General features: G+C 43.2%; 1 protein-coding gene across 3 annotated transcripts in view; it reads left to right on the top strand.

Annotated features, from left to right (window-relative positions):
* Positions 1–11,288: 11,288 nt before the first annotated feature.
* Positions 11,289–12,619, top strand: part of PAIP1 (poly(A) binding protein interacting protein 1) — a 29,414-nt gene continuing 28,083 nt past the window's right edge. Inside the window, exon 1 of one of the 3 annotated variants that reach the window (XM_029217780.1) lies at positions 11,289–11,350. Coding sequence is in view for 2 of the 3 variants with exons in the window: in XM_029217778.1 (XP_029073611.1) it covers positions 11,828–12,101 (274 nt within the window). In the remaining variant the exon portion in view is untranslated. Of the gene's footprint in view, positions 11,351–11,580; positions 12,102–12,619 lie in introns of those variants that run through there. The other 2 variants (XM_029217779.1, XM_029217778.1) reach the window with 2 other exon arrangements.

Genomic DNA, 12,619 nt, shown 5'->3' with positions numbered 1-12,619 from the left:
CTGGGGAAATGGTGAGGGGTAGGAGCTATATTAATATCCTAGGGCTGCCGTAACAAATTACCACAGCCTGGGTGTCTTAAAAATGACAGAAATATACTCTCTCATAGTTCTGGAGGCCAGAAGTGTGAAATCAAAGAGTCAGCAGGGTTGATTCCCCTGGAGGCTCTGAGGGAGAAAATATCCCATACCTCTCTCCTAGCTTGCGGAGAAAGCTTCTGGTTGTCAGCGATCCCTGGTGTTCCTTGGCTTGTAGACACATCACTCCAATCTCTGCCTCCTCTTCACATTGCTGCCTTCTCTGTGTGTCTCTGTGCCCAAATCTCCCTCTTCTTCCCCTTACGAAAACATCAGTCAGTGGATTTAAGGCCCACCCTGAATCCAGGATGAGATCCTTAACTAATTACGTCTGCAAAGACTGTATTTTCAAATAAGCGTAGTCACAAATTTTGGGGAGACACTGTTCAACCCACTACAGGGGCAGTCTGTGTGTTTAAGGGTACAAAATGTAAAGACGGGTTTTTGTTGTTTTTTTAACATGGGTAGATTTACTAGCTCTTGAGTTTAAAGTGAAAGTTCAAATTATTTGGGGGAAATTCAGGTGAAAGTTGTTTTGTATTAATAATTAGCATTTTCCTATAAACTTCTTTGCTTTTTTAATACTCAACCTAATTGAATTTTTTCTTCAATTTTTTTTCTTCAATTTTTAAAAAAAATATAACTATATATTACACAGTTACCATTGTCAAACTACTTGATCATAAACTCCATAACAGCAGTTAACATGTTTATACTTAACTTTTTATTATTTTATTTTTTTTAACATCTTTATTGGAGTATAATTACTTTACAATGGTGTGTTAGTTTCTGCTTTATAACGAAGTGAGTCAGCTATACATATACATACACCCCCATATCTCCTCCCTCTTGCATCTCCCTCCCACCCTCCCTATCCCATCCCTCTAGGTGGTCACAAAGCACCGAGCTGATCTCCCTGTGCTATCTGGCTGCTTCCCACTACCTACCTATTTTACATTTGGTAGTATATATAAGTACATGCCACTCTCTTACTTCATCCCATCTTACCCTTCCCTCTCCCCATGTCCTCAAGTCCATTCTCTATGTCTGTGTCTTTATTCCTGTCCTTTCCCTAGGTTCTTCAGAACCATTTATTTTTTCTTTTTAGATTCCATATATATGTGTTAGCATATGGTATTTGTTTTTCTCTTTCTGACTTACTTCACTCTGTATGACAGACTTTAGGTCCATCCATCTCATTACAAATAACTCAATTTCATTTCTTTTTATGGCTGAGTAATATTCCATTGTATATATGTGCCACATCTTCTTTATCCATTCATCTGTCAATAGACACTTAGGTTGCTTCCATGTCCTGACTATTGTAAATAGAGCTGCAATGAACATTGTGGTACATGATTCTTTTTGAATTATGGTTTTCTCAGGGTATATGCCCAGTAGTGGGATTGCTGTGTCTTATGGTAGTTGTATTTTTAGGTTTTTAAGGAACTTCCATACTGCTCTCCATAGTGGCTGTATCAATTCACATTCCCACCAACAGTGCAAGAGGATCCCCTTTTCTTCACACCCTCTCCAGCATTTATTGTTTGTAGATTTTTTGATGATGGCCATTCTGACTGGTGTGAGGTGATACCTCATCGTAGTTTTGATTTGCATTTCTCTAATGACTAGTAATGCTGAGCATCCTTTTTGTTAGCAATCTGTATATCTTCTTTGGAGAAATGTCGATTTAGGTCTTCTGCCCATTTTTAGATTGGGTTGTTTGTTTTTTTGATATTGAACTGCATGAGCTGCTTGTATATTTTGGAGATTAATCCTCTGTCAGATGCTTCATTTGCAAATATTTTCTCCCATTCTGAGGGTTATCTTTTCATCTTGTTTATGTTTTCCTTTGCTGTGCAAAAGCTTTTTAGGTCTCATTTGTTTATTTTTGTTTTTATCTCCATTACTCTAGGAGATGGATCAAAAAGGATCTTGCTGTGATTTATGTCATAGAGTGTCCTGCCTGTGTTTTCCTCTAAGAGTTTTATAGTGTCTGGCCTTACATTTAGGTCTTTAATCCATTTTGAGTTTATTTTTGTGTATGGTGTTAGGGAGTGTTTTAATTTCATTCTTTTATATGTAGTTGTCCAGTTTTCCCAATGCCACTTATTGAAGAGGTTGTCTTTTCTCCATTGTATATTCTTGCCTCCTTTATCAAAAATAAGATGACCATATGTGTGTGGGTTTATCTCTGGGCTTTCTATCCTGTTCCATTGATCTATCTTTCTGTTTTTCTGCCAGTACCATACTGTCTTGATTACTGTAGCTTTGTAGTATAGTCTGAAGTCAGGGAGCCTGATTCCTCCAGCTCCATTTCTTGTTCTCAAGATTGCTTTGGCTATTCGGGGTCTTTTGTGTTTCCATACAAAGTGTGAAATTTTTTGTTCTAGTTCTGTGAAATATGCCATTGGTAGTTTGATAGGGATTGCATTGAATCTGTAGATTGCTTTGGGTAGTATAGTCATTTTCACAATGCTGATTCTTCCAATCCAAGAACATCGTATATCTCTCCATCTGCTGGTACCATCTTTAATTTCTTTCATCAGTGTCTTACAGTTTTCTGCATACAAATCTTTTGTCTCCTTAGGTAGATTTATTCCTAGGTATTTTATTCTTTTTGTTGCAATGGTAAATGGGAGTGTTTCCTTAATTTCTCTTTCAGATTTTTCATCATCAGTGTATAGGAATGCCAGAGATTTCTGTGTATTAATTTTGTATCCTGCAACTTTACCAAATTCATTGATTAGCTCTAGTAGTTTTCTGTTAACATCTTTAGGATTCCTTATGTATAGTATCATGTCATCTGCAAACAGTGACAGTTTTACTTCTTCTTTTCCAATTTGGATTCCTTTTATTTCTTTTTCTTCTCTGATTGCTGTGGCTAAAACTTCCAAAATTGTGTTGAATAATAGTGGTGAGAGTGGACAACCTTGTCTTGTTCCTGATCTTAGAGGAAATGCTTTCAGTTTTTCACCATTGAGAACGATGTTGGCTGTGGGTTTGTCATATATGGCCTTTATTATGTTGAGGTAAGTTCCCTCTATGCCTACTTTCTGGAGGGATATTATTACTTAACTTTTTAAATGTTGCATTTGATGAAAACTCTAGTTCGAATACTTTTAAAGCAGTTTTGTGAACGTCATCTCTTTGTAGATCTCTTTTTAATGCTAGATGTTACCCATAACAAAAAAGCAAAAACCAGATTCTGGTTTTCATTGGTTTTCATCTTACCACTTTCCTATCTGCTCCTACTTCTTTAACCATTCTTTCTCAGTTCTTTCACTGCTTAAATCTGCAAATGTTCTCTTGGCCCTCTTTCCTTTTAACTCTAATATTGTCTTCCTTCCAGTTTAATGTCAACTGTGCTATCACAACTCCCAGAGCTTAATGTCCAGCCCCAATCTCTCTCCTAACCTCCAGACTCATGCAGCCAACTGCCTGCTGGTCATTTCCACTGAGATATCCACATATATCTTAAACTCAATATGAGAAAATTCTGTCCTGATCTACAAAGGACTTGTATTTAGAATATAAAAAGAACTCTCAAAACTCGACAGTTGGGCTTCCCTGGTGGCGCAGTGGTTGAGAGTCCGCCTGCCGATGCAGGGGGCACGGGTTCATGCCTCGGTCTGGGAAGATCCCACATGACGCGGAGTGGCCGGGCTCGTGAGCCATGGCCGCTGAGCCTACGCGTCCGGAGCCTGTGCTCCGCAACGGGAGAGGCCGCAACAGCGAAAGGCCCGTGTACCACAAAAAGTAATGATAATAATAATATCACCATGAAATCTTGTTCATGGCTGATTTAAAAAAAAAAAAAAAACTCGACAGTTAAAAAAATCCAAATAGAAAATGAGCAAAAGGCATAAAAAAAATTTCACCAAAGAGGGATATAAGCACATGAAAAGATGTTCAACATCATTAGCCATTAAGGAAATGAAAATTAAAACCACAATGAGGGCTTCCCAGGTGGCACAGTGGTTGAGAGTCCACCTGCCGATGCAGGGGATACGGGTTCGTGCCCCGGTCCGGGAAGATCCCACATGCCGCGGAGCGGCTGGGCCCGTGGGCCATGGCTGCTGAGCCTGCGCATCCATAACCTGTGCTCCGCAACGGGAGAGGCCACAACAGTGAGAGGCCTGCGTACGGCAAAAAAAAAAAAAACAAACAACAACAAAAAAAAAACACAATGAGACATCACTACACATCTATATGAATGTCTAAAAAAAAAAAAAAGATAGTGACAATACCAAATGCTGGCGATGATGGGGAGAAGCTGGATCCTCACACATCACTAATGACAATGTTAAATGGTACTCATCACTGGAAAACAGTTCAGTGGTTTCTTAAAAAACTAAACTTGCAACCAGCATATGACCCAGAAATTATACTCCTGGGCATTTATCCCAGAGAAATGAAAATTTATGTTCACACAAAAACCTGTACATCAATGTTCATAGTAGCTTCATTCATAATGGTCCAAAACTGGAAACAACCCAAATGTCCTTCAACAGGTTGAACAGACTGTTGTATATCCTTACAATGGAATGCTTTTCAGCAATGAAAAGGAATAAAGTATTGATACACACAACAGCTTAGATGAAACTCCAGAGAATTATGTTGAGAGAAAAAAAGTCAGTCTCAAAAGGTTACATACCTGTATGATGCCATTTATAAAACATTCTTGAAATAACAAAATTGTGGAAATAGAGAACAGATTAGAAGTTTCTAGAGTTAAGAAGGAGGGTGGATGTGACTATAAAAGGGCAACAGGAGAGATCCTTATGACGATGAAGATGTTCTGTATCTTGACTGTATCAATGTCAATATCCTGGTTGTGACACTATACTATAGTTTTGCAAAATGCTACCATTGGGGAGAAGTAGGTAAAGAGTACAAATATTCTCTTTGTATTATTTTTTACAACTGCACGTGAATCAACAATTATCTCAAAATAAAATATTTAATTCAAAAAATAAGCCTGGCAGGTGTAGTAAAATATTAATGATAGAATCTAGATGCCAACAGGAAGGGCAATGGGTACACTGTGCCAGAGATAGGGAAGCAGAACATGCCTCATACTTGACATTTATACATTAAACACAGACATTCCTAATTGTTTTTTGAATGCCAAATTTCAACGCTGAAAATAGCATTTCCAGCTATTACATTACCTTCCTGCTGGCCAGCAAGCACTTCAGTTCAATTAGTTGAATTGTACAATTAGTAGAATATTGTATGTTGTAACTATTCACCAGAACTTCCTCTAAAATTTTTAACTCTCATATCTCATGCTCGGACCACCACTTTCTTTCCAACTCCTTTATGTCTTTCTTTTGATCCCCCTTTTCCTTCCAATCTATCACCCTCATCTTCAACCCTTCCTCTAGCTAGCTGAAACCATGAACAGCCTGTCAGCCCCTTCTGCCTTTATTCTTCTGCCTTAACTGCATCATGAAATTACACTCCCACTAACAGGCTTCTCAGTTTCCACACCAGGTTGGGAAGAGTTGCTAGAGAAAAGTCACGTAATTGTTCAGAGTGTTGCCCCTACAAGTCCCTGGTCTCCAACCTCAGGGGGACTTTCGGTACCACCCAGCTATCTTCCTGTGAGCACTCCCCCTTCCTCATCAGCTTCCTCTCCCAGAGCAGCTTTTGCAACTGTTGCCACTCTCCTCAAGTCCCTTCTTTTATGTCTCCCACCCTCAAAGTAAAGACATGTCCTTCTTTTTTGCTGAGAACATGGAGACCGTCTGAAGTTTCCAGCACCTTCCCTCTCCTGCAGTTTATCTGCATTTGCTTCCATTTCTTAGTGACATAGCTTTTCTCCCATCTCAAATTATTCCTGCTGCCTGTACTTTGAGTTTATGAACTGCTACCTCCTCTGGTCCTTTAATCTCTCAATTTCCCCCCCCCTTTTCCCTGATGTGTTCCCTTACCTCATTGTCTTTGGCTAACAAACTAATCTTTCTCCCATTAAAACAAAACAAAACAAACCCATAATAGCAACAAAAACGTCCTTAATACACTTGTCTTGCAAACTTCTCATATCTCTCCCTTTTATTTCACAGTCAAGCTTAGAGCTGTCTATACATCCTAATACTGGCAATTGCTTGCGCCCAAATCACTCACAAATCTATATTATTCCAATTGCTAATATCACTGGAATTCCTATTTATTAATTTATAGTGAGAAATATAGCCCAAACAGAATAGGATGTTTGTATCAGTGTCATCCACTTATTCTGGAGATAAAGTATAGCATATTGTCTCAGTTTGTAGACTCTTAATAAAACTGAGTTGCTTATTAACTATGTGATCTTAGGGAAGTTAATTAAAGTCTCTGAATCTCAGTGTTTTTATCTATAAAATGGGGTAAGTAATAGAACCTACCTCATAGGGTTGTTCTGAAGATTAAATGAGATAATCCATGTAAAGTGTACTTGGAACAGAGTTGGTGCTAAATATTAGCTATTATTGTTGTTGTTTTTCCTCTCAAAATGCAAATTTATCCAGATAGTCAAATTATAGTCAGAAGATGGCTTGGTGAAGGAGGGTGTGGTTCCCAGAGGCAGTTGTTCATTCAGCTCTGTAATGACCTCGGACAGCACACAGCGGCCTAAGTGACTTCGGGGCTCAAACTCAGGGAATGGGTGTGCTTTCCTGGATTCTTTAGAATCCTACTTTTATTTGACATCTCTGCACAATTTGACACTCTTGGGCTTTCCGTCTTTAATCTTCTATTCCTCACTGTCTTCTCTCAGTTTTTGTCCTATGTAAACAGAGTAAACAGATTCCTCTTCTTCAACCTAACCATTCAGTTTGGTGCTTCTCTTTCCTCTTCTGCCTCTATATACTTTTTCCTAAGTTACCTCATTTCTTCCTGTGGCTTCAGCTATCAAATCTCTAACTCTAGGCAACATCCCTCTGAACTCCAAGTCCATGACTTAACTGTTGACTGAACAATTCCACTTGGACGCTCCGGGTGCCAAATGAAATGTCCAAAATGGAATTAGTGAGAGGCCCCTGTTCGGTGAGAGTCTGCTTTCCTCTGGTTTTCTCACTCTTTGGGACTGAGGCACCAAAGCCAGAAACCTGGGAGTCATCCTTATCTCAGGCCTCTCATTAATGCCTTATACACATCTGTCAGCTTCTTTCTAACATCTCTTGCATTTGGTCCTTCTCTCCAACCCCACAACCATTACCTTAGTAGCCATTATCACTTCCCACCGGAATTTCTGCTACAGCCATCAAACAGGCCTTCCTGCTTCTAGTTTCATATACTTCACAGCTACTAATCTCACACCCCTGAGTATCCTCACACCTAGAACAGTGTCTGGCACTTAGTAGACATGCAATAAATATTTCCTGAAGGAATAAATAAACGAATTCCTATCCTCATAGAGTTATACTCCAGCTAAGAGATCAACATTAAACCAACGTGTGCACTAGATGTTGGGGGAATCCCAGGCAATCTCCTGGCTCTTGAAGATGGAATGGAGCCCTGATCCAGATGGGAGTCAAGTGCTGACTGGCTGGGGCTACATTTCATAGCAGGCCCAAGAGACTAGGAGAGGAAGATAATTCACACAAATGAGACCCAAGAGAACAAACACATCAGTTAATTCTTCTCTCTGTTAATGAGGCCCCCATTAATTTAAAATGATATATAAGTTGCCATGATGATTTGGGCAGGGAAAAATGAACAGAATTAGCTAGGAAAGAGTTGGGAGTGATGGAATAAAATGAAATAAGGCTTATTTTTTAAACTTTTTACTTGGAGACAATTGTACATTTACATGCAGTTGTAAGAAACAATACAGAGAGATTTCATTTCCCCTTTACCCAGTTTCCTCTGATGGTAATGTCTTACATAACCATGCATTACTATAATACAATATCACATCCAGGAAACTGACAACATACAATACACCCACCTTAGTTTTACATGCACTCATTTGTGTATGTGTGTGTGCACACATGTAGTTAGTTCTATGCAATTTAATCACATGTGTAGATTCGTGTGATCACCACCAGTTAAGACCGGAATAGTTCCATCGCAAGGATTCTTCATACTTTTAATAGCCGCACCTACTTCTCTCCAAACCCCACCCCCTCCTTAATCCCTGGTAACCACTAAACTGTTCTCCATCTTTATAATTTTTTCACCTTTATAACTTTGTCATGTATAAATGGAATCATACAATAACCTTTTTGCTGTGGAGCACAGGCTCCGGACGCGCAGGCCCAGCTGCCATGGCTCGCGGGCCCAGCCACTCCGCACGCGGGATCCTCCCGGATCCTCCCGGGATCCTCCCGGACCGGGGCACGAACCCGTGTCCCCTGCACCGGCAGGCGGACTCCCAACCACTGCGCCACCAGGGAAGCCCTACAAAAACCTTTTGAGATTACTTTCTTTTAACTCAGCATAATTCCCTTGAGAGCCATCAAAGCTGCATTTATCAGTGGTTTTCTTGCTGAGTAGTGTTTTATGGTATGAATACCACAGTTAAATCATTCACCCGTTAAAGAATTTATGTTGTTCCCCGTTTGGGCTATTATGAACAAACCTGTTATAAAAATTGGGGTACAGGTTTTTGTGTGAACATAAATCTTCATTTCTCTGGCATAAATGCCTAATTTGGGCTGCTTTAACAAAAATACCACAGACTGGGGGGAAGCACATCACTCAGCTGGTTTCACAGGTTCACAGCTGGAGAGGATCTTCGCCACTTTATAATAAGAATTGCCTTTTCTCCGTTGTCCAAAAACATCTTCATTTCTGTCTGATACCTCATCAGAATCACCTTTAGTGTCCATATTTCTAACAACATTCTGTACATGATTATTTGTATACTCTAAGAAGATGGAAGCTTTCTCTACAGCTCTCTTCTTTTCCTTTCTCAGCCCTGACCAGCATTACCATTAACAACCCCTTCATGGCAATGTCGACTTTTTCTAGCATGCATCAAAAACTACTACCAGCCTATACCCATTAACCAGTTCAAAAGCCTCTTGCACATTTTTAAGGTATTTGTTACAGCTGCACCCCACTTCTGAATATCAGATTCTTTCTTAGAGTTCATCAGAGAAACAGACTAATATATATAATATATATATATACACATATATATATATGTATACATATATATGATTTACTATGAGGAATTGGCTTATGTGCTCAAGGAGGCTGCAAAGTTCCATGAGTTAATGTCTGCAAGCTGGAAACCCAGGAAAGCTAGTAGTGGAGTTCTAGTCCGAATCTGAAGGCCTGAGAATCAGAGCAACAGTGTAAAAAAAATCCATCCATGTTGTCTGCAAGTCCGCTTTTCATATGTCATGAGAATAGGGCTAAAGTTATATAACAGTTAATAGGGAGAGGCAAAGGACAAGATCTCAATTATCTAACTTATCTAACAAAAGGGTCTGTAAAGATACCCTGATGTCACCATGGATGCAGAATAGCCTCATCCTCAGATAAGAAAGTCTTAGGTAAGGAAAAGGAGTTAGCCATCATAAAAGTTCTAAGGGGAAATAAAGGGTGGTGAATGCAAACAAAAGCCTGGGACAGGATTGGAGCATCTGCTTTAGTGGAACATATAGGATAACTGTTGTTGAGCGTACAGTTTGTGGGGCTTTCCTACGCAATAGAAAAGACGGGGCAAGAAGTGACTGACGACTACCTAAAAAAATGGATTTTTATGTTATTGGCATTACCTCATCTAATTTTTAAATTGTAATCTTGTCCTGTCTTTGTAATATATGTTCAGTGCTACAACATACTTACTTTATACATGAGGAAACTGAGGCCCAGAGAAGCTAAATCCCTTACTTACCCAAGACCGCACAGGCATTAAGGGTCTAGGCCAGGATCCAAACCAAAGCTCTGGCCTACTTTGAACCCTACATTCTTTTTTTTTTTTTCCTTTAGCGGTACGCGGGCCTCTCACTGTTGTGGCCTCTCCTGCCGCGGAGCACAGGCTCCGGACGCGCGGGCCCAGCGGCCATGGCTCACGGGCCCAGCCACTCCGCGGCATGTGGGGTCCTACTGGACCGGGGCACGAACCCGCGTCCCGTGCATCGGCAGGCGGACTCTCAACCACTGCGCCACCAGGGAAGCCCTGAACCCTACATTCTTTCTCAACACCAAGGAACCACACTTTTTGCTGGCTTCCTTCCCTGACTTCATTATTTTTGCCAACCATCAACAGCATGAATCAGTTATTCACGATTGCCTTCATTAGAGCCATTTGCCTCTTTCAGTTGGGTGAAGATGTCAGTGTTTTCTTCATTAGCAAGAAGAGAAAATGGTTAAAAAGAGTTTTCTTAACTGAAATGATTCTCAAGATGACAATGGTGAAAAACATTAAGGCTTGCTTAAAACACAGGGCTACAATCAATTTGTGGAGATGTTTCAATCTAACAGTAAAGAAATCATTTTTCCCCTCCTTTTCATTACTTATATTCATCCTTCATTTGGCTTTAGTACCGTCAGGACTGATTAAAACAATAATTTACACATAAATAATGTCTAGAACTTTGTTGTGCAATGCGGTAGCCACTAGCCACAGGGGGCTATTGAGCACCTGAAATGTGCCTAATCCCAAGTGAGGTTTGCAGAAAATGTAAAATACACTTTGGATTTTGATTAGTATGAAAAAAGAGAAACTCTCATTAATATCTTTATATTAATTACATGTTGGAATGATACCATTTGGGATCTACTGGGTTAAGTAAACTATATTATGAAAATTAATTTCACCTGTTTCTTTTCACGCGCGTAATGTGCCTTCTAGAAAATTTATAATTACATAAGTGGCTTGCATTTGTGGTTCGCATTATATTTTGATTGGACAGCACTGGTAAAAGATGAAAGGGAGGAGAGTTTCATTGAAAGGTAGGGTATTTTCTTAAAATTTCTGGAGGGGAAGAGAAAAGGGAAGAGAGTAAAGCTTGGTCACAGTGTGACCTACTGTGATAAATATCTACAGTGAATTGAGATGGGCCGGGGTGGGGGGCATTTTTGATTCTGTTCCTACTCCCCTCCCCGCAGCTCACGTAGCAGGTGGCAGAGCAGCTTCCAGAGCGCCCTTCCCGACCAGTCCTCCGGTTTCGCAGGCGCCGGGTCATTGAACACACCTGCGCGCCCACGGAGGTGCGCGTCCGCGAACCCTGGCTCTGGCTCCACGCCCCCTCCCCCCGTATTTTTATTTTCCTGGCATCAACCGTCAGTGACTTCTCTCCATAGAACCTCGTGTAGGCCGGGCCCGCCAGGGGTAAGCGAGCCCGGTCCCGGGAACCGACATGCCCTCGCCCCGAGCCCGGCCCTCGCCCGACATGCCCTCGCCCGGCCCGACGCGAGCAGGGCTGTCCAGCGGTCTAGCTGCCCCTCTCCCGGCAGCCTGCAGGACCGCGGCTGCCGGCCCGCCGCGAACGGGGCCTCCGGGCCGCGGGGGGCCGCTGTGACCCGCCTTCGCCCCCGACGCGCCGAAGGCGGGGGAGCTGGGTTTTGGGGGAGAATCAGAAAGCGGAGGGTAGCCGTGGGGGCCGGGCGCTCCGGTGCGGCGGCTTTGGCGGGTGCTCAAGCTGCCGTCCGCTCCGCCGAAGCGCGGAGGAGCCGAGCAGGGGCCCGCCGCCCTCCTCCTCCATGAGGCCCCAGTGAGCTCGGCGGCGAGAGCCGGCCTGCGACGCCTCTCCCGGCGTCCTCTTCCGAGCGCAGCGGCGGTGGCCCCCGCAGGAGGAGGAGGAGGAGCATGTCGGACGGTTTCGATCGGGCCCCAGGTGCTGGTCGGGGCCGGAGCCGGGGCCTGGGCCTGGGCCGCGGAGGGGGCGGGCCTGAGGGCGGCGGTTTCCTGAGCGGAACTGGGCCTGCTGAGCGGCCGCGGCACCCGCCGCCGCCGCAGCCAAAAGCCCCGGGCTTCCTGCAGCCGCCGCCGCTGCGCCAGCCCAGGACGGCCCCGCCGCCAGGGGCCCAGTGCGAGGTCCCCGCCGGCCCCCAGAGGCCTCCCCGGCCCGGGGCGCTCCCAGGTACGGAGCCGCTCTAGGGGACCCCGTCCTCCTGGGCCAAACGCTTCCCCACGGCCCTCCGCGCGCGGGCGAGGGCGGCGCTCTGTCTCGTCTTTCCTCCCGGTTCCCCGAAAGCATTCTCCGAGGGGCCCGGTTGTTACGGGGTGGGGACGGGCCCGGAACGGGGTTTGGAAGGTGGCCGCTGGAATCCTTTGTGCGCCCGGGCTGGGGGAGGGGTCCGGTGCGCGGTCTCCTGAGTTCTGTTGTCCCGGGAGGAAGTAAAAATCGCCTCCCCTCCCCAGCCCCCGAGAGGGAGGCCTTAGGCGGGCAACCATCTCTTTTTAACCGACTTTAAAAAGAAAAAAAAAAAGGAAAAATAAGCCCTCAAATGTTTATTCAGGAAGCAGGTCTGTTCATAAATGAGCTAAAGCAAGTCTATTGTTCCTTTTTGTAGGCTCTCTGCGCATATCCTGGCGATAACCTTAAATTTCGTGAGGGTTCTTGTTTGACTTAAAAACCATCCCTGCTCAGATGGCTTC

The sequence above is a fragment of the Monodon monoceros genome, unplaced genomic scaffold (assembly GCF_005190385.1).
Source record: "Monodon monoceros isolate NGI ecotype Baffin Bay Population unplaced genomic scaffold, NGI_Narwhal_1 Super_Scaffold_12, whole genome shotgun sequence".
Taxonomy (NCBI): domain Eukaryota; kingdom Metazoa; phylum Chordata; class Mammalia; order Artiodactyla; family Monodontidae; genus Monodon; species Monodon monoceros.
The sequence above is the reverse complement of the archived record's forward strand: the minus strand, read 5'-3'. Positions and strand labels throughout refer to the sequence as shown.